At 43.7% G+C, this 21,644-nt stretch overlaps 1 protein-coding gene across 3 annotated transcripts in view; it reads right to left on the bottom strand.

Annotated features, from left to right (window-relative positions):
• Positions 1 to 15,656: 15,656 nt before the first annotated feature.
• Positions 15,657 to 21,644, bottom strand: part of FGFRL1 (fibroblast growth factor receptor like 1) — a 168,062-nt gene continuing 162,074 nt past the window's right edge. For all 3 annotated transcript variants that reach the window (XM_041472195.1, XM_041472117.1, XM_041472278.1), the window contains exon 7: positions 15,657 to 20,459. In XM_041472195.1, the coding sequence (XP_041328129.1) occupies positions 20,050 to 20,459 (410 nt within the window). In that variant the 3' untranslated portion in view covers positions 15,657 to 20,049. The remainder of the gene's footprint in view (positions 20,460 to 21,644) is intronic.

Below are 21,644 nucleotides of genomic sequence, written 5' to 3'. Positions count from 1 at the left end.
TCCAATGCCCTGAACAAAGCTGGAACTCATTAGGTTACAGCCCAAAGTGCTCAGCCTCATCTCCACACACTTTTAATCACAGAAAAGTCTTGGTAGAGACATCCAGAAAGGTTTTAATTATTCCTTTGTTGTCAGTCCTTAAATGCCGTATTAAGGTACAGCCTATTAAGGTCTAATCTGAATTGAGTCTAAATCGGGAACACAATTGGCCTCAAGCTGCACCTGGGGAGATTTAGGTTAGATAACAGTAAAAATTTACTAATGGGAAGGATTGTCAAGCACTGGAACAGGCTGCCCAGGAAAGTGGTGAAGTCACCATCCTTGTAGGTGTTCAAAAACCTCGTGGATGTGGCACCTGGGGACGTGGTTTACTGCTGGCCTTGGCAGTATTAAGTTAATGGTTGGACTTGATGATCTTAGAGGTCTCCCCCAACCTTAATGAGTCTATGATTCTATTAATTTCTCTTAAAGGCAATAAACAAAAAGCTGTGTCTATGAAAGCTCAGATCAAGGCCTGATTCACCTATTCCAGGTCCCTAGAAAACCTCCTGTGGGTGATTTTCCCACGTTTTCTCTCCTGTGATTTGGATCTTGTGTGTCTGGAGTACACATTACTTGGGCTGTAGGGTCTGAAGCTGAACAAAGCACTCCACGTGTCTCAGATATGCCTCTCCCAATCAACACCAAGAACTGGAGCTGCCAAAGGGTGACTTAATAATAAATCTATTAATAGTGACTGTTATCAGGGAAATGGGAAGAACAGCAGACAGACAGAAGAAGGAAAACAGTATTAAATGAGACATTTCTCTGAAAATACACTCCACTTTACCCACAAAATACGGTGAGATAGCCTACAGAGTTATGGCTATGGTTCTGTGGGTGGCAAGACTCCCTTCAGTTTTTGCACAGGAAACTGTGTTTCAGATTAACTTTTCAGAAGTGATAACAAAAGTGATTTATTCCTACATGCACAAAACCCCACACTAGCGTGTTTATGCATTGCCATGGGCAAGGTACCTTCAAACACTCAAGATTATTCTCTTCTCTAAGCATTGTGCATATCAAAGGCTGGTTTTGCTGCTAACTGGGCTGTAGCAGAGCTGATTGTTAAGTTTGAAACAAAATCTCAGGTAACATAAATATTTAGAAACGGCAATCTAAGGGGATTAAACCAACACACAGCCAAACTCTGACAAGATTTAGAAATCCCTGTGTTGCTATTTAACATGCAGAGATAGGGAAGCCAGACTCTGTAGGGCTGTGTTGATTAGAGCCAAAGACTAAATGCACATATGAATGGTGCTAGATTCAGGAGCAGGCTTTAAGGATCACTATTAGACCCTGCTCCTAAATCCTAGTTAGGCAATTCCTGAAGAAGGTAGTTCACAAACCCCAGGACTCTGAGCTTGGCCTAGTGCCTCTATTAAAAAAAAATTTAAAATGCTGAAGGGGATAAATTTCATGTGGGATTAACAGCTGGAGGGTTTTTTTGTTAAATCTAAACATTAAATCAGGTCAGTAATTCCTCTCCCTTCCCTCAAAGAATACTAGAATTGAAGGGCCTTGCACAAAACTCTCCTGCCCCAAACAGTAACCTACACACCTCTGACATGAGAGACTCTCTCCAATGTCCACACCCTGTGCTGGAGACCATCTTATAGCTGGATCATTATATCTTCTGGTGTAATTAAGGGTTTTTCCTGCAGAGGGGAAGGGGGTTTGCTGTGGTGAGGAGAGCAGGGAGAGGGGAAGGTCTCTCTGCAATAGCCCATGAACATGCCCTTCATTTCTCACGTGCTCCTCCCATCTGTGGCCTGAAGAAAACCCAAGCCCCAGCTCAGAGTGGGGGGAGGCAGCTTTACGTGGTGAAATACACAATGAGCCCTATTTTGGATGGAAAGGCTTCAGCTCCAGCTCCAGCAACACGCTGGCGTCAGGGGACTGACCAAGTTCTAATTGCATCTCTTTGTGTTACTGGTCCCTTGGCCTCCCTAAGCTGAAGCAAGCTACATTTGATTTCTTTGGCATCGTCCAGAGCGTGTTCTGCCAGCACTTTGCCCTCGGTGCCTTGTGCAAGCCAAACTGGCCACTTCTGTGACCTCTTGTTCCTTCTATACATGGAACATATTTCAGTGAATTTATAACTCCTCAAATAAGGTCTCTTTTATTCGAATCTGAATGCCCTGTTAACTCGGTTTTGGATCCTCTCCCAGTCTCCAAAGTACCTGGTGCTTTATATTTTGGATATACCAGACTGCCTGCTGCTCCAGGTGATGACAGAGAATGTCTGGTTCATGTACTTCCACCTTTAGATGTTAGATTGTTTATTCCAGTTCCCCAACAATACTTTAAAAGAAAAAAAAGCAGAGGAAGAAGATCATGAAGTCACTGAAAAGTTGCCCATCAGCTCATGTGTGTTGCCTGACCACCCAGCAACAAAAAATCCCTCTTGCTGCTCAGTTCATCTTGTCCAGCCCATGAAAATGGACAGATATTGAATAAAGAAAGATCAGTGTGAGTTTCTTCCACACAGGTCTAAGGGCAATGTCTCAGGCATGGATCCAGAGATGAGGATCTCCCAAACAGTGCAGGAAAATGGCATGAGAGAAGCCACATTTCCTGGAAACTGCCTTGTCAGCATCCAACCTGCTCAGGGAAACATTTGGGAAAGGAAGAATCTCCAGACTAAACATTTTAAAAATACACTTTTCAGCTCTGTGTCTTTTTATTTTTTCCTTAAATGAAGAATTTTTTTTGTTCTGAAGTACCTTTGAAATTGCAGTACACTTACACTTTCCAAGAGTTTTTCCTAACCTTTAGATATCAGAATTGAAATAAACTGGTCCCACATGCTTCAGATTAAAAATTTCTGTGGAACCAATCTGAAATTGGAGGGGGAAAGTTTGGCATGGAGAATTTTACTTGTTCTTCTTATTTATTACAGGACAGGAAAAGCAAAATCTCTGAAACCTCTCACAGGGTGGGGAACAAATTTCCTACTGACTTGTGGGGCCAAGTTCTCCAGGCAGAGGGTCTTACAGTGAACCAGCCCTTGTGAAGGTTTCTTTCCATCAATAGATGGAGAGAAAACACTCTCCTCTCAATTGGAATGTGGTCATGAAGGGTATAATGAAAATTGTTGAGTAGATTAAGCCAAATGATCAACCCATTCTCTCATTTTCAACTCAGTTTCTTCATCTTCCTCCAAATTAATTTGATTTTTTGTACATCTCCTGCTTAGAATCAAGCATGAAAGCTGTAGCTCTTGTGGTGGTCAGAGAGGAGGGTGCAGTTATACTAAATTATAGCAACTGACCTCAAACTTTCCCTACTTTTTATGCTCTTATGGTTCCTTTTGATTCCTCCCACTGTCACTGGCTTTGGTCATTTATTCATAGCACTTCACCCTAAAAAGGCCTCTCAGTTCCTGAAGTAGCCTCTTGTGTCTCCCTCATCTGCAGATTTTCCAGTTGAAACATCCCAGACCATGCCAAAATTGATGTTTTAGAAAAACCTCCCGGAGAGAAGATTCAAGTGTTTCCCCCGTTCTCCCCCCGTTCCTCTTCACACCTTTTTTTTTTTTTCTTTTTGGGTTGGACTCTGGGCTGTATCATCTTTGCAGCCCAATAAATTCTCCAGGAATTCAGCATGTGGGTTCCCGAGATTCTGTGCCATGCTTTACTGCATCAGTCAGGAGAAAACAGTGATTTCAGCAGAAAAAAAAAGTGAGATTAGCAGCCCTGCGTGCCTTGCTGGTCCTCTTCTCTTGTGATGTTGGGAGGTGCTTAGCAAAGGCTACTGGACACTCGAGCCTTCAGTTGCATTATGGACATGACCGATGAGTTTTCAAAGCGTTGTGAGGTCTTGGAAGCGTGGACAAGCTGTCTGCCACCCTCATAAGTTTCTAGAAAGCTGATGTCAATCTCTTTTCAGGTGTTACTGCAGAAGCATATGGTTACTTTAGTATTTTCTTTCCCTCCTGGACTTTCTTTTGCTCAGATAACTACAACACAGCTTTTTCTTATTGCCTGTCCCAGGTTTTCAGCCAGAAAGTGACTTGTCAGGAGCCAAGGACTGTGGTATTTTTGGGGTCCCCAGATGGAGGGAGAAGGAAATGATGAATCTGACTCCATGTTCTTAGAAGGCTAATTTATTATTTTATGATTGATATATGATATGATAATATAATATATTATATTATAGAATGCTATACTAAACTATACTAAAGAATAGAGAAAGGATACAGACAGAAAGCTAGAAAGATACCAATAAAAAACCGTGACTCTCTTCCAGAGTCTTGACACAGTTTGGCTGTGATTGGCCAATAAATAAAAACAGTTCTCATGTTGGATAAACAATCTCCAAACCACATTTCAAAGCAGCAAAACACAGGAGAAGCAAATTAGATAATATTATTTTCCTTTTCCTCTGAGGCTTCTCAGCTTCCCAGGAGAGAAATCCTGGCGAAGGGATTTTTCCAGAAAATATCACGGTGACAAAGGACACATTTCCAAGAGATTCACCAGCTCCTAAACAGTATCTGGGGCAAAAATGGAGACCCTGCATCTGATGGGACAGCAAACAAGGGAAATTTCTCCAGGTGCCAGATGTGAGTGGACAGCTCCAGGCTGTGCTCCAAAAGTCCTGCTGTATTTGTAGAGGAGGAGTAATGCTGTGTAAAGTGCTCTGGGAGCAGGTGCTGCTCACAGAAGTGCCATGATTGACACTCATAATCCCGGGCAGGGGAGAAGGTGAGGTTCCCACAGGAGTCCTGTGACCAGTTTTGGGCAATAAGGAAACTCCGTGACCTGACCTGTCCTGGTCCTTGATCATTCTTCATTGCTGTAATTTTGGCTGGTCACAGGACCAGCAAGGTCCCATGAGCAGCAGGAAAGTATTTGAAAACATATTCCTAAACCCCAACTTGCCTTTTCAGCTCTATATCTTTTCCTTTGCAGGGGGTGCTTTTCTGGGCACTATTGCAAAGATGATCCCAAAGTGGGAGGGAGGTGTGAAAACTAAAAGGACGTCAGGAACAGAAAGAGATGGCAATTTGGAACTGGTCTGGACCAGAAAGACAGGACAACTTGTAATGGTAACCTTACCCTAATCTCCCAGGTAAGGAAAATATCCAGGTTTTACAAGTAATCCCTATTCAGAAATAGGAAAAATAGAGATTTGCAATCAATCTATCCCTACATGTCACTGATGTTCTGAAGCTTAAAATAAGTAATCCTTATTCAGAAATAGGAAAAATAGAGATTTGCAATCAATCTATCCCTACATGTCACTGATGTTCTGAAGCTTAAAATAATAGCCTGTAATCCCAAGTGAGGAAGCAATTAGTAATTATGAGTGCAATATAGAAAACACGTGTAAAAGAAATCCCAGTTCCTCTTCCCTTTCCTCATTCCCTAATCATTCCCTAGATTTTGTATAGGTGGTTTCTATTCATCAGCCTTCAATGAAGATTTTGGGCAGTGGCTGTCAGGCAGTGGGATTCCTGTTAGATTTGTCTGCATCATTTCCCAGCAAGAGGTGACCATGCTGCCCTTTGCAGTGCCAGAGTGGCTGCTACAGCTCCCAGCAGTACCTGCACAGGAGTACAGTGGCAAAATGAACTGTTCTACAGCATGAGGTGTGCTAAAGGCTGAATGAAATTATTCTCAGAAATGGGTGGTCAAAGAGATTAAAATAATTTAGGAGATTCCCAGTGGCTGCCCCGTGTGTTTGTAAATAGGATATTTGGTTATTTGGTGGGCTCTGGGTTTCTATGGGAGCCTGATGAACTTGGAGAGACACAACAAAGTGAGGCCCTTCCACTCAGAGCCACGATGGTTTTGGTCCCAAGCACTCCACGGTGCAATAAGTACAATATTTCAATGCCAGCAGAGCAGTGATATCATGCAAAGACATGACAGATCACACTTTTCTCATATTAGGAGAGAGGGTTGGAACATGTGAGTATGTGTACAGGAGTCTGTTTGTAATGAAACTGCCATTATGGGGCCCTTGTGTGCTTGCAGTCTCATTTCATCGAGTTAAGAGTGCTCACTTTTCTTAATGCTTGCTTAATGTGTTTACTTAAATACATTTAATATCCCATTGAGTCCATTTCCATTTACTGATGGAGCTTTTTTAGAGCATCATAGTGGCAAAGCTGAATAAGATACCTGTGAAAGACATCAGAAATTTTTACATATTGAAAGCACTAAGTGTAAGAGGGCAATGTTCACTTTTGTAATGAAAATAATTAAATGAGGAAAACCTTTGGGACATGCTAAAATACAGCAACCAGACAGGAAGGTAAGAAAATTGTTCTGTGTACCCAAAGGGAAACAGTGAAGAGGGCCAGTTTCTTTTTTTATGATGTTGCTCATTGTGGAAATAAATGATGCCCAGTTTGGAAAAAAAAATAAATTAATAATAGTACAAGATATTGCTCTCTGTGCTCCCAGTTTGCCATCTGACCTCATCACTATTGCATTCCTGGATGCAAAACAGCTCAGTTTCAAGGAAAATACTGGAGATCTCTGAAGAAACCCTATGACCTGGTAGTTAGGACACTCTCTTTGTCTGAAGGAAAGGAAGGTATAGTGCCTCTTGGCCTCAAAGATCACCTAAAATCTCCTATTTCTCCCTAGATGAAGTCAGTAGCATGCAAGCAGCAGATACTGCAAGGGGAAGGGCTGTGCTGACCTTCCCTGGGAAGCTTTGGGTTGGTGTCACTGATGGCACTGGAGCTCCAGCTGGAACATCACCACCTGGTTTGACCACAACAGGTCCTGCTGATCCTGTCTGAGGACTACAGGGAATAATGTCCAGAGATTCCTGGCTAATTTCCTGCAGCCATTCTCATTTCTAAGTCAGAATAAAGGAAAATCCACACTCAGTGACCTGCAGGGAGAGAGGCAGAGGAAGAGGCTAAAAGCCCTAAGGCAGAAACACAATGAAATTGAGAATCCACCCTTAAATTGCAGAAATGTTGAGGGGATTTTGCACTCACCCCTCCTGTGTTTCTGTACTGGGAGTCTGGTTATTTCTGCTGGAGGTATCTCTGTGTTGGAAAAACAGGCTGTGGTGGCAAGGGACACAATGATCTCTTCAGAGGGGTCCCAGCTGCCTTCCCCTGCTCAGTGTCACTCATGCTGCCAGGCCCGGGGAGCCAGTGCTCATGCATGCAAAATCACTCTTTTTAATTTTCTGTTTCTGTAACATGACCTATTACTGCACTACGTCTTCATGAGGCAGGGCTGTCTGGAGAACATCTGTTGCAGTCCCAGCTGTTCGGGTACTTCCTCTGTTTCTGCCCTGTTTCAGATATGTGCAAATCACTGACAGTAACACATCCCCCAGTTCCTCCTACAAATCCTGTTTTCTCTGCTCTCACAGGGAGAGGGGGAAAAAAAAAGAAAAAGAAAAAGAAACTTTACATGGTTAAATACAGGCTAGATGCTTTATTCTCACCAAATCGCACCAGCAGGGTCATTGTGGACTGACTCATACCAGACAGACAGTAAAAACCATCCCAGTGTTTATTCCCTTTGGAGCCTATATAATTAAAGCTGCCCACCTGCTGCTGAATTTTGCTGTCATTTTTTGATGCTGTGGGCAATGTGATACTCAGTTATTATCATAAACTATGTTAAGCTCTACCCACTATGGGGTTTATGACAACAATCCTTGAGAAAACTGTAATCCTCTGTGCTCAAGTATATCTCCTTGTTATAATGCTTATGATTCTTGGCTTCAGATGATGGCAGATGATGGCCATGAAAGACTTCCAAATATGGGTCCTGGCAACTTGCTCTCTGCCCAGCATGCCTGCCTTAGATATGTTAGATGAAGCCATGTCCAGCCCATCTCTTCCAGCCTTGCAGCACAGTTCTTGATCCAGGATGAAGGACTGAGAGATTTGACAGCGTGCCCCAGGGAATAGTGCCCCCCATCTCCAAACCACCCCCAAACAATCCTGCTGAGGGCCCAGAGGGAACCACAGCGGCTGCAAGGAGGTGGAGGTGCTGGGGTGCCCCCTGAACAGCTCTAGAGCAGCTTTGGAGGTCCCTTGCCTCCTTCCCTGCCTGTCCACAGCATTTGTGTTCACCCCCACACAAGGGAAAACCTCAGGATGCCCAGCTGAGGGTGCTCAGGAAGTCAAAATTTGGAGCAATTCACAGGGCTTTGGATGGAAAATTTGGAAGGGCTGCAACGTACAGAGCCCTTCTCTCGCACCTCGAGTGAGAGTTACAAGCACCTGATCATCACATAAAAAGGTGTCAAACCCTCTGGGTGTGTTTTAAAAGGGAAAGCTGATTGAATTTTCAAAGAAAGGTTGGACAGAAGAGCACTACAGGCTGCGGGCCCCTGGCAGACTCACGGAATTCGGGTGCTTCCAGTTTAGGTATTTTGTCTTGGAAAAATGGGAATTATTGACTAGTTCTCCTTACATACAGGCATTGCCAGAGGCAAGACCAAAAGATGTCTCCAATGCTACACATTTAATCTGCTAAGTTTAAAAAAAAAAATCTGGCTTCTGAGTTCCAAATACTGTAAAATATCCTAGGGACATTGACTGAAAGTATTAAAAATACTGCCAGGGGACAGCTCAAATATTTGACAGTCTTGGAAACAACAAAATGGCTTTCCTTATCGACCAGCACTGGTGACACATATATTAAGCAGAAGAAAATAACTGTAACTTCCTCACTAAATGCAGCAGTAATAGATTTTGTCTCTGCAAACTCTCTTCATTATTTCTGTAAAATTAAAAAAGCATCAGGAACTTATCTTTATATTAAATTATTTTTAATGGCACACACACTGAAGATTCTGGAAATTCATATTTTTCATGACCATTTTTTAGAATTTTGAGTAGCCAAACATTCAAAATTTAACACATAGCTAGAAAAAAATCTACACCTGGTATAGTTGTTGCTGTACTGCTATCTTCAACCACAATCTCAACAATGAAAAACTATCAAGATTAACAATCCAAACATGTTTCCTGGACAGCCTGGTCATCCATAATTGCTGGAAGCAACCACTTCTCTTTACTGCCAAAATATTGTCTATCATTTGTTGCCTGATACTCCTGGAGGGACTTTACAGTGTTTAATAAATAATTTGAACCTCCTTGGTAAAATTTCCGTTTAGTGCTAGTTGAAATGTGAATTATTTATCATTATTTCCCCCCCAGCTTTCTTAAGGACAGCACATGTATTTAGATAGAAGCTTCTGAATGCTTGACATGCATGAGTTGGAACCACACACAACTGAATTTCTCTAGTAGCTATAGGACAAAGGTTTGATGTTGACACGTCTTGCACCGTTCCTCCAGGATGGTAAAAATTTCCCCTCACATTTCTCTTGTACATACTTGTCCAGAAAATAAAGGAGAAAAAAATTATATACCAGAGTGCTGATGACAGCAGTTGTCAGGAGGCTGCCAGCTTCTTAAAGGAAATGAGCTTGCCTCCCAAAAAGTCCAGCATAAGAATCCCTGTGACTTCCATGAAGCCAAGTTTAACCCAAACCACTCTGATTGCCTCATCCAGCACCTGGGGAAACATCTTCACCTTTTAGATAATGTTTTGGAAGAAAAAAGGACAAGTGAAGACCCCAAGCAGAGTAACAAACTGGCTGTGCCTTCAACTGACTGAGAAACTGAGCTTGGGACTCAGACACAGCCTCCCCAGTGGGGCTGCCAGTATCCCCATTTTGCCACCAGCTCTAGTTTGGGGGTACAATTGACCTTCATCTTTCTTTGCTACTCCTGATGCTCTGAAAGACAGTAAAACACAGAATCATAGAATTGTTAAAGTGGATAAAGAACTCTGAGATCATTGAGTCCAACCATTAATCCAGCACTGCCAAGGCCACCACTAATCCATGTCCCCAAGTGCCACATGTCTTTTGACTTCCAGGGATGGTGAATCCACCACTGGGGCAGCCTGTTCCAAAATCTGACCACACTTTCTGTGAGGGATTTTTCATAATATTGAATCTAAACCTCCCCTTGTGCAACTAGAGGCCATTTCCTTTTGTCCTGTCTCTTGTTACCTGGGAGAAGAGATCACAGATGTGCAGTGATTTCTCAGTATCAAAGCGAGCACTGCTGACATAATGAGGAAGGTGATGGCTTTGGACAGACATTAATTTTGTGCATGGATCCAAGTTCAAATTTCTGCTCTTCCTGCTCTATAATGACGTTTTCATTTATCTGCATTTCAATTTCTCTTCTTTAGAATGAGAGTGATTATTGCTATGATTCACAGAGATGTAGAAATTTTTAGTGGTCGAAAATGTGTGGTGTGAAGATACTCTGGAAATGGAAAGTTACCATTTACCTGCACAATGCATATCATATCTTATAAAATTATTTCATGAGTAAGTTATTTCTAAGTACTATTTTGACATTGATTTGCCCATGTGATTTTCCAGCTTTTGGTTTTTGGGTCCATTCCAGCAAAGAGGAATCAAATACTGTGGGGACTGGCACTTTAAATGCTGACTGCAGAGTCATGTTTGCACAGAGGCCCCAGCAGCACTGTCAAGGAACCAAAAAACAAGTGCAAACAGAGCTGTGCTGACTTTATGGCCCCTTACAAATCTTTTCTGGCATATGGGAGTATTAGGTCTTAAGAACCAAAATGAGAGAAAAGTGTTTTATCACTTCTCTGTGATAGCGGGTTGAACCTGTCCTTACACGCAGTCTCTACCGCAAATGCAATTTTGAAGGGAGTTTCAGATAAACATCAAAACTCTCCTCTTGTGATGTCAAGTGGGAGAGCTCTTTGCTCCCACTGAACCATGGCAGAGGCCAGCTTGGGTTCCCCAGCAGCCCAGGGCTTTGGCCCGCAAACAGCAGCTGGAGCCAAGTGATGAAAGCTGGGTCTTGGACCTGCAGGAGACCCCACCCTGTACCCCTCTACCCTCTCATCATCTTGTTTTGTCTCCTATTCCTACAGGCAGGGAGAGTTCAGGAGACCACCAGCCTCCCAGGCTGCACAAGACAGCAGCATAAGGAAAGTCACCTCTGTTTGCTGACATCTCTACCAGGTTTGGGCAAAGGTAACATAAATGGACACTTCACCAATTTGCTGCATATTTCTGTATTTTTTTTCCAGAGTTGTGTTTCATTTTGTTGTCAAAGCCAGGTTCATCCTTTTGTTTCATGCTACATGGGTAACAAACTCAGCTTATCTTGTTGACTTTAGTGGAAGAGGAAACAACACCAGGGGTCTTCTTCTCCACCCAGTAACCAAACCACCTTTGGGAAGTGCCAGTTTCTCTTCCCTCTTGTAGGAAGCTTATGATTACGCTGTTGTTAATTTCGCCAAGTCACTTAGCAAAAAAGATGAATCTAAACTTGCAAAACATCTTTGCAAGCCAGGCAAGATACAAACACATTTTAAATAAAAGATTCTGCAGTGATGGGCTCAAGAGAAATTGCCTGTTACACAGTGGGCACTGGGTGCCCCAGCTTGCCCTGGGTCTGAGGAAGCCCCCACAGGTACTCAAGCTGCCTCCTGGGATCCAACACATGTGGAGTGGCCAAAGCCTTGACTTGACTTGACCCTGGAAACCTCTGGTGACATGACACCACTCCCTATCTTTTTTTAATTGCCCCTCCCTACCATTCATGACTCCTCTTTTCACATTCACCCCCTGTCTCAGACAGCATTAGTGAATATATTAGTGTACTCAATTTTCAAGATTAATAAAATTAATATTGGGTTGAACCTGTCCTTACATGCAGGATAACATTAATATTGGAGTTAAAAATCGAAATTTGCCTTAAACCCTCACCCAGGTCCTCATTAGTATTTCAGATCTGAGCTCCTATTAGTTCCAGGATCTGGACCTCCATCCTTGTCTCTAAATCATTAGCTTTAAAATCCTTCACAGTTTTCAACCCAATAGCAAAGCACAGAAAAAAAGTGGCTGTGAGCTTCATGAATATTTATTTTTTCAGCAAAGAAGGAGCAAGTTTACCCAACAGCTTTTCTAACTGATTGTCTGCAGCACAAGGAAGCTATGGCCACGTTAACACAAGCAGTAGTAGTTTATTGTTTTAGTAGACACTTCTTTTTCCTTCCTTTTGAATAAATACACCGCGGGGTCTGGGAGGACGTGTGCCAAGAGCATTACTGGGCACAGCAACAGCCGAACAAAGCGCAATCCTAATCATAACAGAGCGAGCAAGTATTGTTACAAATGTTCTCTTTAGTATGGAAATGAGCCAGGGGTAATAAAAACACCATAAAAACGTCAAAATGACCGATCGCCACGAAGCACTCGCCTTTTTATAGCCAAAACTTGCAATGAACTTACAAAAAATCCTGCCTTAAGAGAGATGCCATTTTTACTTAACGTTATTGTTTGACTTCTTCTCACTTCGCTGCACAGTTAAAAGATTGCAGAAGAGAACGACTTCAGAAGGGCATCAGTAAAGTCCTGATTGATATTAAATGGCATTCAAGCATGATGGTGGACTCTGGATGGGAGCAAACTGTTAACCAGGGCATTAACATTAACACTGCTACTGCCTCTTTATGAGAATGTGGGGCATATTTAGGTGCTAATTGTTTGACAGCATCAATAAGACATAATGCTTAATAAGATACAAATGAAGAGCTGTGTAACTCGTGTAATTCCATCAGAAAACGCTCAGGAACAGCAGCTTGACTTTAATTACTCAGATCAAAGGAAAAAGGCATTTTGAAGTCTGGTCTAAAATGTTATTTATTACTCCTTTCACTAAAGCATAGATCAGCTCGGATAGAAATAGCACTTTGGACTGGATTTGGTTAGTGAAAATGGGAAAACAAAGAACATTCATTGCTTTGCTGTTGTCCATGCATATTGGAGGATATGTTACATCCTAATTACAGCAGACTGACAGAAAAGAAAAGAAAAAAGAAGAAAAAATGCATAAACTAAAATGAGGACAAATAAAGGTCATAGCTCCATATATTGTTTGCAAAGACCTGGAGCTGTAAGCACACGAAAGGTGCCTTGGCTAAACGAAATGTAAAATGGGCATTCTCTTTTCTCCAGACTCTACTCCATAAATAGACATGTGCCACCTAACAGTGAATATAACACCAGTATTTTAAGTGTGGTTTTATCAGCCATTAGCTCTTATTTCCAACTACAGTAATCCACACTTTTGGTGCTGGGATTTGCTTCTGGCTTTTTTACATTTGTAGCAAACTTTTAAAAGCTGAGAATTTTGGGCAAAGAAATGCTCTGCTGATAAGATATGGTGAAAACAAAGTCTATGCCTACAGTTTCCTACTTAGTAGCATTTTCTGACAGGTCCAGAATACAGGACTGATCTGGCAGGTGGATGCATCCCATCACTTTTGGATAACAGACCCCAAACCATCCCAGCACATTTGGATCATAGATTCACAGCATGGAGTAGGTTGGAAGGGACCTTTAAAGATCATCTAGTCCCACCCCCTCAATAAGAAGGGACACCTTCAACTAGATCAGGTTGTTCAGAAACCTGACCAAGCTGGCATTGAATGTTTCCAGGGAAGGGGCACCCACCACCTCTCTGAGCAACCTGGTGTTTCACCATGCTCATCGTAAAATAATTTTTTCCTTATGTCTAGTTTGAGATTTAAAGATTTTAAGGACAGTAAGTAACTGGAAGATACTGGTTGGTGTCTTGAATTTTTCTCACCAGTTTGGTTCTGTGTCTTGGTGCTCTCTGCAGTTATAGGATCATCAGGGTTGGAAGAGAACCTCAAGATCACCCAGTCCCACTGTCAAACCAGCACCACCATAATCACCCCAAAACCATCTCCCTAACTGCCACATCCAGCCACCTCTTGAACACTTCCTGAAACCGTGACTCCTCTACCTCCCTGGAAAACTTACTCCAATGGCTAACCACTTTTTCAGTGAAAAATACTTTCCAGTTATCTCATCTGAACTTCCACTGTTGCAGTTTAAGGCCATTTCCTCTCATCCTCTCAACCCTCACCTCACCACAGCTTCCTTTCAGGTAGTTGTGGAGAGCAAGGTAGCTGTGGAGAGGTCCCCCCCAAAGCCATCCTCCTCGTCTCCAGACTAGACCACGTTGTTCCCTCAGCTGGTTGCCAAAGGACATGTAGGATGACAGATTCTACCCCACCCCAACACACTGGATGGCAGCCCCAGGCCATGCCAGCACATTTGAAAGACAGACCCTGCAATGGAGCGGTGTGAGTGCACGCGGGGACGCGCCGCTGTTTGCACCAAGGGCAGAAAATGTGGGTGCAGAGCCCCACTCTGTGTAAATAATGTCATGACTGCAGCAGTAAGCTGGGAAGGGCTGGGATCATCCTGCCTGGAGGCAGCTGGAGCTGGGTGAGCAGCCTGGGTGTGCAGCCCTGTGCCCATGGTTGCCTGAGGTCACTCATGCAGCCACGGTGCTCACTGCGAGCAGCACAGCCAGGTGCAGGGACAAAATCTGGCATCTTCTGTTCTCTGCATTCTCTGCATTTCCTTAGGGCCAGAAGGCACCACTAGATGAACTCATCTGGGCTCCATGAATCCCTTTATCCCAGTAACATTCCCAAAATCTTGCATTCAGCCACATGCTGTCCACAAAGCACCCAGCCTTGAAGATTTTGAGACATGCAGTGTCTACCTCTTCCTTGGATAGCTCCTTCCAAAGTGTGTGCATTTCCCATTTATGTGTGTCTGACTTCACACTGGGGCCATTAATTTCTGCCCCATATTTCTCTGCCAATGGGCCAGCCAGGGAAAAGATGTAAAAACCTGGGAATGGCTCCATGTATCCAACTGATTTCCCACTGGACATTGCAGGGACTTTTTTCCCACTGGCATCTCCAAGAGCTGGAACAAGTTCTGTATGGGTAATAATTCCATGATTGTAAGGATCTTTTCCAATGATTAAATGTTAATCATCCGCTTTGAGCAATCTGGAGTCCTGGGCATGCTCAAAGCTCCTTATGTAGGCAGAGGTGCTGCCCAGGTAGGAAAGCCATGATAAATTCCCCATTAATATCTGACCACCTTCCAGGGTTTGCTCACCTCTGCATCTTCCCCAGGTCTTTATTCCAATATTTCAAACCTCTCAAGAGTTTCAGACAGCCACAGAAATGGAGTCAACAGAGAAATATTTCCCCTTTCCTACCCCAAGTGTGCAATTTCTAGACAGCGATTTTTGGGTCAGAGGCCCAGGTCAGGTCAAGATGAAGTTTGGGTGAGGGCCAGCTTTTCTGAACTTAAGATGTCACAGCTTGGACATTTACTGCCTCTGGAGTGAGTAGTGAGACACTCACAGGTTTGCCTCAAAAGAGGTGGAGGTGCTGAGCTTGACCTTGGAATCCCTGGTCCAGTCCAGGTATTGCAAAATTCCATTTTGCTAATTAAAATTTGGCTCCTAGTGCAGTTATAGCATTTGGCTCTAGAGGTGAACAGATTAAAAGCTGCCCTTTTTCACTAAAACCCAGAAACCTTTCCCAAATAATAAAAAAATAATGCCTCTGCTTGATTCACAGAACCCACACAAAATATCAGACCAAGCTGTGGCACACAGGTAACTTTACAATTCTGTTTGCCACACTCCTATGTGTGCTAACACACCCACACCCACACAGAGCCACACTTCCCTTCAAAACACAGAACTCTAAAACATATTAACACAACGCCAGGCTTTTATTCCTTTTTTTTCTGCAACTTTTATTACAAAGCCACAGACACACTGTGCCATTCTGTCTCCTTTGATGTGTTCAGTTATTGTATTTGTTACCAAATGAAAACCACAGAACACTTTTCATCTTCAATGTCTGATAAGTTTTCAGTTTGAAAGGGGCCAACCACAGAAAGATTGTCCATACAAAGTTAAAAAATGCCACGCACAAACTGGTAGGTAAAGCCGTGTTTGATCTGTAATGCAAATAAAATTAATAAAGATAGTGAGTTTTAAGCCTAAAATTCCTTTGATCTTTGAAGCTCCATGGTTTTAAAAGTACAACTGCCTTCTGTATCACAGCCTGACATGTACATCTATATGCCCATATGCATACAAATACATAAAATAAAAAATCTTCTGTGTTCAACATAGGGTCAGTTACCACAAACAAGACAATGGTTTTCTTTGAACACCCTCTGTTTAGGAATGAAGATGCATCCAGATTTTTTCCCACTGAATAAGAAACATATTCATACACAAGTGTGACCTGGTTGAATTTATTTAAACTGTGGAAGACTTTCCAATATATGCAAGGCACAATCAAGCCCTAAAATTCAATGGCATGCAGTAGGGCTTGGGACAGAGTGACTCAGAAAAGGTCTTAGAGGTACCTTGTGAAGGAAAAATAATTCCTCAAAAATGTGAAATCCACCCAGGCACAGCAAGCCAGTGCAAGGCCCAGACAAAAAACAGAGCCCCTCCTAAACAGGGCATGTGATGGTATTTTCCTGGGGGGCAATCTCACACCTCTTCTGGTGGTCAAGATGGAGCAGATAGCCAAGGCAGGATGAAATCCCCACACTTTCTGCAAATCAAGACCTTTATAGCATCTCTCATGGTGCATCCAAAACCAGAGCTGCCTTCTCAGTGCCACAGCTGAGAGCTGCAGCTGCCCTGGAGCCGCTGATGCATTGCCTACACGGGGTAGTTTAATGCAACATTTGCCTTTGGAGAGCTCTGTCAGCAGCACTAGAGATTTATCTTTGAAGGGCAGGAAGAAGCCACTCCTTCCACTTAAGCCATCTGACAAAATGTGAAGTTTTTGCCTGCATGGTACAGCACCGCGGAGCTGGGTCACAAAGGGCAGAAGGCACTGGTGGAGAGGGCTGCACACAGCCTGGAATTCTGTGCTGCATGGGAAATGCAGGAGAGCTTCTCTTAATGCACCAACCCCTCTCTGGGGCTCAGGGACAGAGCTGCCACCTGGACTGGTGCCATCACAAAATCCCTCAGGGTTTGCTCAGGGCTGAGCCCCACAAACCCAGTGCTCACCTCTGAAGGCGGTGTCAGTGCTGTCCCCAGAGCATGGCTCAGAAGTGTCCCCTTGCCACAACGCTGGCCCAGAGAGCAGAGAATTGCCATGGGCTTACAGGGGAATCCTGCCCTTTGCCATGCCCCTAATGCTGCTGGAATGTGCAGGAGTTTGGGACATACTGCGTGTAGTAAGTAGCTTCCCACAGGCACATGAAGATATGAGATGTAGCCTTTAGTATCTCTAATGGAAACATATACTGACTGTCTCCTTGAAATAAAGGCAATGCCCTTAGTGTATAGAGGCTTTTAAATTTATTTTTTAAAATGAAATGACTCAGTATACTTCAGCCATTAAGAACTCCTGCCTAAATCATGCCTTTTATCAGTGCTCACACTTAAGCTCCTCTCAGCTCTCCCTGAAGCTGAGAGGATGCATATGAAGACATCCTTAATCTGAATTTTAGGGATTTCATAAATTTGTGTTGAACCCTCCTGCTGAAGAATACTAGTTATCAATGGGCTGCTTTATTACAACCTCTACAGGAGGATCATCATGAAGGATGGTCTTCCTCTAGGGGTTATTACATGGGTAACCTCCTCCTAGGGCAAGAAAGGGACTTTTTGGAGCAGAATGTGTTGGTGAAGAAAGCAGGAGCTGACGTGTTTCACTGAATGGGGGCCCCATCTCACAGCACCACGGCTGAGCAAACAGGGAACTGTTTGGTTTGCTGGTGATTCAAACAAACCACCAGAAAAAATCACTGCGGGTCAACACCGAGCAAATAGCTCCACAAATGTTCAGAGAAAAGCAAAGCCTAAAGCACAGCTTTGTTTCAGATTAAATAAAGTGTTACACTTTTAAATGGAGCAGCTGGTTTGGTGAGGATCTCTTTCATGGAACAGGCTTGAGAAGGAAGTAATTCCAAACATAAAAATTAGCATGTTTCAAATTTTCTTGGGTTTTTTTTTTGTTTGTTTGTTTTGGGTTTTTTTAAACCATCAAACTCTGAATGAAAAGAAGAGAAACAGTTTCATCATTGCTGAGCTTGCCTTCTCCAAAGAAAATGTTGGCCCCTGAAGAGCTGGGTGCCTCTCCGTGGTGTGCAGCAGAAGGAAGGTCCAAGCCCCCCTGAAGGGGAGCAGCTCCTGTGCTCTCTCCTGACTGTGCCCAGCTCACCCTCCACTGGCTCCTAAAGCAGCTGCAGTTACAAATTAAGTGTTTCACCCACATTTCGTGATTTCCCCTTCCAAGCACCCTGAGGCCAAAGTTCCTTTTACAGCCTCACAAATTATTATGCTTTGATTTACAAAATTTTCTTTTAAAAAAAAACCCCAAACCAACAAACCACTGCAGGTCTGGGCTTAAAAAACTAATGAATCATCCTCCCCACACCCCCCAGAAAAGCACAGTGAAACAGTTTTCCCTGTGAGAGAAGAACTCTGCTGCTGAAGATGGCTGGGGTCCATGAGAAGTGATCTGGCCACTGCAGACCCCCCCAGTCAGGATACAGACAGTGGAAAAGGTCAGTTTCTGATGGACAGGATGGCACCAGCAGCACCTGAGGTGACAGGAGATGACACCTGGCTAGTGTGAGAAGGCATAGAGACAGGTGGCCTCCAGGTCAGGAGAAGCACAGTTGGTCACAAGCTACATCAGGTGTGTTCTGAGCATGGCATCTACAGAACCTGAAAAAAAATCTTTATTTTCTTTGATCAAAAATACATATAGAAATGCCTGTTTTGAGGAAAATATCATACATTTTTTTTTCTTGTTTAACAAAATAAATTAAATATACATGACTTCTGTTTAAACTCTATATAGAATTACAAAGGTTTTATATTTTGCAAATGGATTCATTCCCAGTCCATATAGGTATTTAATATGGTCCTTATTTATTTTCTCTTCTTTCTGTTTTTACTGTCATTTGAACTGCAATGTTTTATCACTTACGAAGTGATATCTGAGGGGAGGGGACAACCACACACAACCTAGGTGGATAATTCTCAAATGCAATTTTTTCCTACAAGATTATTTCACTCTCTTTGCTTCTTACTATTTTTTCTAATGCTTTCACGTATTTTGCATTGATGCAGAAAATCCAGTAGCTTGTCACTCTAAGCCATCAGAGAAGGACAGTGTGTTTTGCTTTCTTCACCATCAGCAGTTCAATTATTATTATTAATTATTATTATTTCTTAAATATAAATATAAAGGTGTTCTGTACAATGTTCCTTTTTCCTTCTTTCCTTTTTCCTGGCAGTGGCGCTGAGTCCTAGGACCAGGGGAGTGGAGCTGATCCGCAGAACATCCCATAGGAAACAAGATGCCTTCACCTTGCAGAAAGTGAACCAACCAGCCTGGTTAGCTGATTGTGCTGACCACAGCTGAGAAGCATGTGGCATTTCACCTTGTGAACAGAAATTGGTTTTTTTCAGACCCTCTTTTGTGTTATTTTCTTTCCCTGGAAGAGATTAATGGGTTATGTATCCTGGTGCTTTGGCACTAAACCTCAAGTACGTTAGAGCTTGAGTCACTCAGAGCAGGAGAGGTCTGGGGGCTTCCCACCAAAACAAGGGATGCCCAGCAGGCATCAGGCCCATCCAGAAAAGTACCACACACACTTTTGCTCTACCTGCTCCCTTCAATAACACAGGGAAGGAGGTGTTGGTTCATATCCCTGTGTCCCATCTCACTTGTTGCCACTTTGATTAAAACATCCAGGAAGGCTCTGCTGCTGGAGACAGTTGCCTCTCTGCTGTGAGTTGGAGTTCCTTCATTATTCCTCGGCTACATCCTGATTGCAATAATTAAAAAAAAAAATCTCTTTTCTCTCTGTGTCTTTCTCTATTATATATATATTTATATAGATAGATATAGATATATACACATATATATATACACACATACACACACGCATATACAATTATATATATATGTATATATATATATTTAAAATTACATATATAACCTTTTCTGTCTGCTTTGCCTGTTGCTGGCAGTGCTGAGCTGATTTGGAGCAGTCTCTGCTGAGGTACCACGAGGAAAAGCCCAAAGGAGCCGCTGTACACGGGGCCAGCCCTCAGCACTGGTACTGGATGTGCTGGTGCTGGTGCACTTTGCCTTCCACGTGCGAGTGGGTGTGAGTGTGGATGTCCGTGTAAATCTTTGGGTACATTTTGGAGCCCATGGCAGGGGCCAGGCCGGGCCCCTGGGACAGTAAATGCTGCTGCTGGGCCACGTATTCCTCGTAGTTGATGGAGGAGATGCAGTCTTTGTCGGGGACCTGGGGGACGCAGATGCGGTCGCGGGGCTGCGGGCGGTGCGCGGGGGCAGCGGCCGGGGGGGAGCAGGGCTTCTTCTTGGACTGGCACAGCCACAGCAGGATGGTCCCGAAGATGAAGACAGCTCCGGCCGGGATGCCGATGATGACGGGCCAGGGCAGGCTGCTGGCCGAGGAAGGGGGCACAGGTGCGCTGGGAGGCTTGGGATCTGGGCGTGGTGGCACGGGAGAGACAGAAAGGGTTAATGAAATGCAGGCAAAGTGGATTCAAAACAGATGTCATCACACTCGGGCTGGCTGTTGTACAGACTGTCTGGCAACTCTGCCAGACGAAGTAACAAGGGAGAAATCAAGCCAGCACATGATGTTTGGTAACTGCTTTGCTTTTCAGTGCTCCTGGAAGGACAAGCAACTCATTTTCTCTGGTTTAGGGGTCAGGAGGGGAGTCTTTGGGGGATTTTATAACTCTCTTATCCAAGCTTTAATGGATGCACACTAGAGCCAGCCTGAGAGAGTTTCCTAACACTCTCACTCTGTGACAGAATGGGCTTTGCTGCCCAGACTGAAGGACACAACACAGGACACATCAGTAAAACCTCATTGTCACCAGGCCAGGAGGCACAACCAGGCTGCACAGAGCCACAGCACGCTGCCCACCCACCTCTGCCAGGTGTAGCACTGCCTGCAAGGGCTTCAGACACCCTCTAGAAATCCTGTCTAGCAATCCTGGAGCTACCCAGCAGTGCTCCACCATGGCAGGAATGAATGAGGGGTTTTGGAGGTGTTGGCTTGACTTTCTTGTGTGGTTGGGCCGAAGGCTGAAGGAAGGGAAAAATGTAGGGGAGCTGGTGGGTGGTCCCTCCTTGGCTCCCAAGCCATGGGGAGCTGAAAGTTCATTCAGCATTGAAGTGTGTCCCCAGCTTCCTACCCCAAATGGGCTTTACCTCCACCAGTCTCTTTGGAGCTGCTGTTGGCTTTTCAAGGGCAGTAAATTCAGCAACTGGAGGAGATAAGATGCTTTAGACATCATCTTTCACAACTACCTCCTCCTTTATCTCTCTGCAGCTGGCAGTCAGTGGCTATCCCTGGACAGCCACTCCAGTTTCTCAGCCTGATCTCTTGATTTATAGACCCAAAAGGAGTTCTGAGGTAGGATTCTAGCTGCGAAAATCCTTGTCTAGATAGCTACCAGCTGGAATATCCAATGCCTTGAAACATACCCAGGCACAGAATTCAGCTTGCAGGGAGACACCCAGAAAACTTCCAAAACCACAGGCTATCTTAATCGTTCAATATGTTATATTCAAACATCTATCACTTAACTTTCAAGCTAAACTTCTTTAAGACACTAATGTCTTTTTCTCTCCTTGACAAATAATCCTATGGGTAGCTTG

Source organism: Pyrgilauda ruficollis, unplaced genomic scaffold, assembly GCF_017590135.1.
Source record: "Pyrgilauda ruficollis isolate IOZ18807 unplaced genomic scaffold, ASM1759013v1 scaffold1, whole genome shotgun sequence".
NCBI lineage: Eukaryota > Metazoa > Chordata > Aves > Passeriformes > Passeridae > Pyrgilauda > Pyrgilauda ruficollis.
This window is presented reverse-complemented; position numbering and strand designations above follow the sequence as displayed.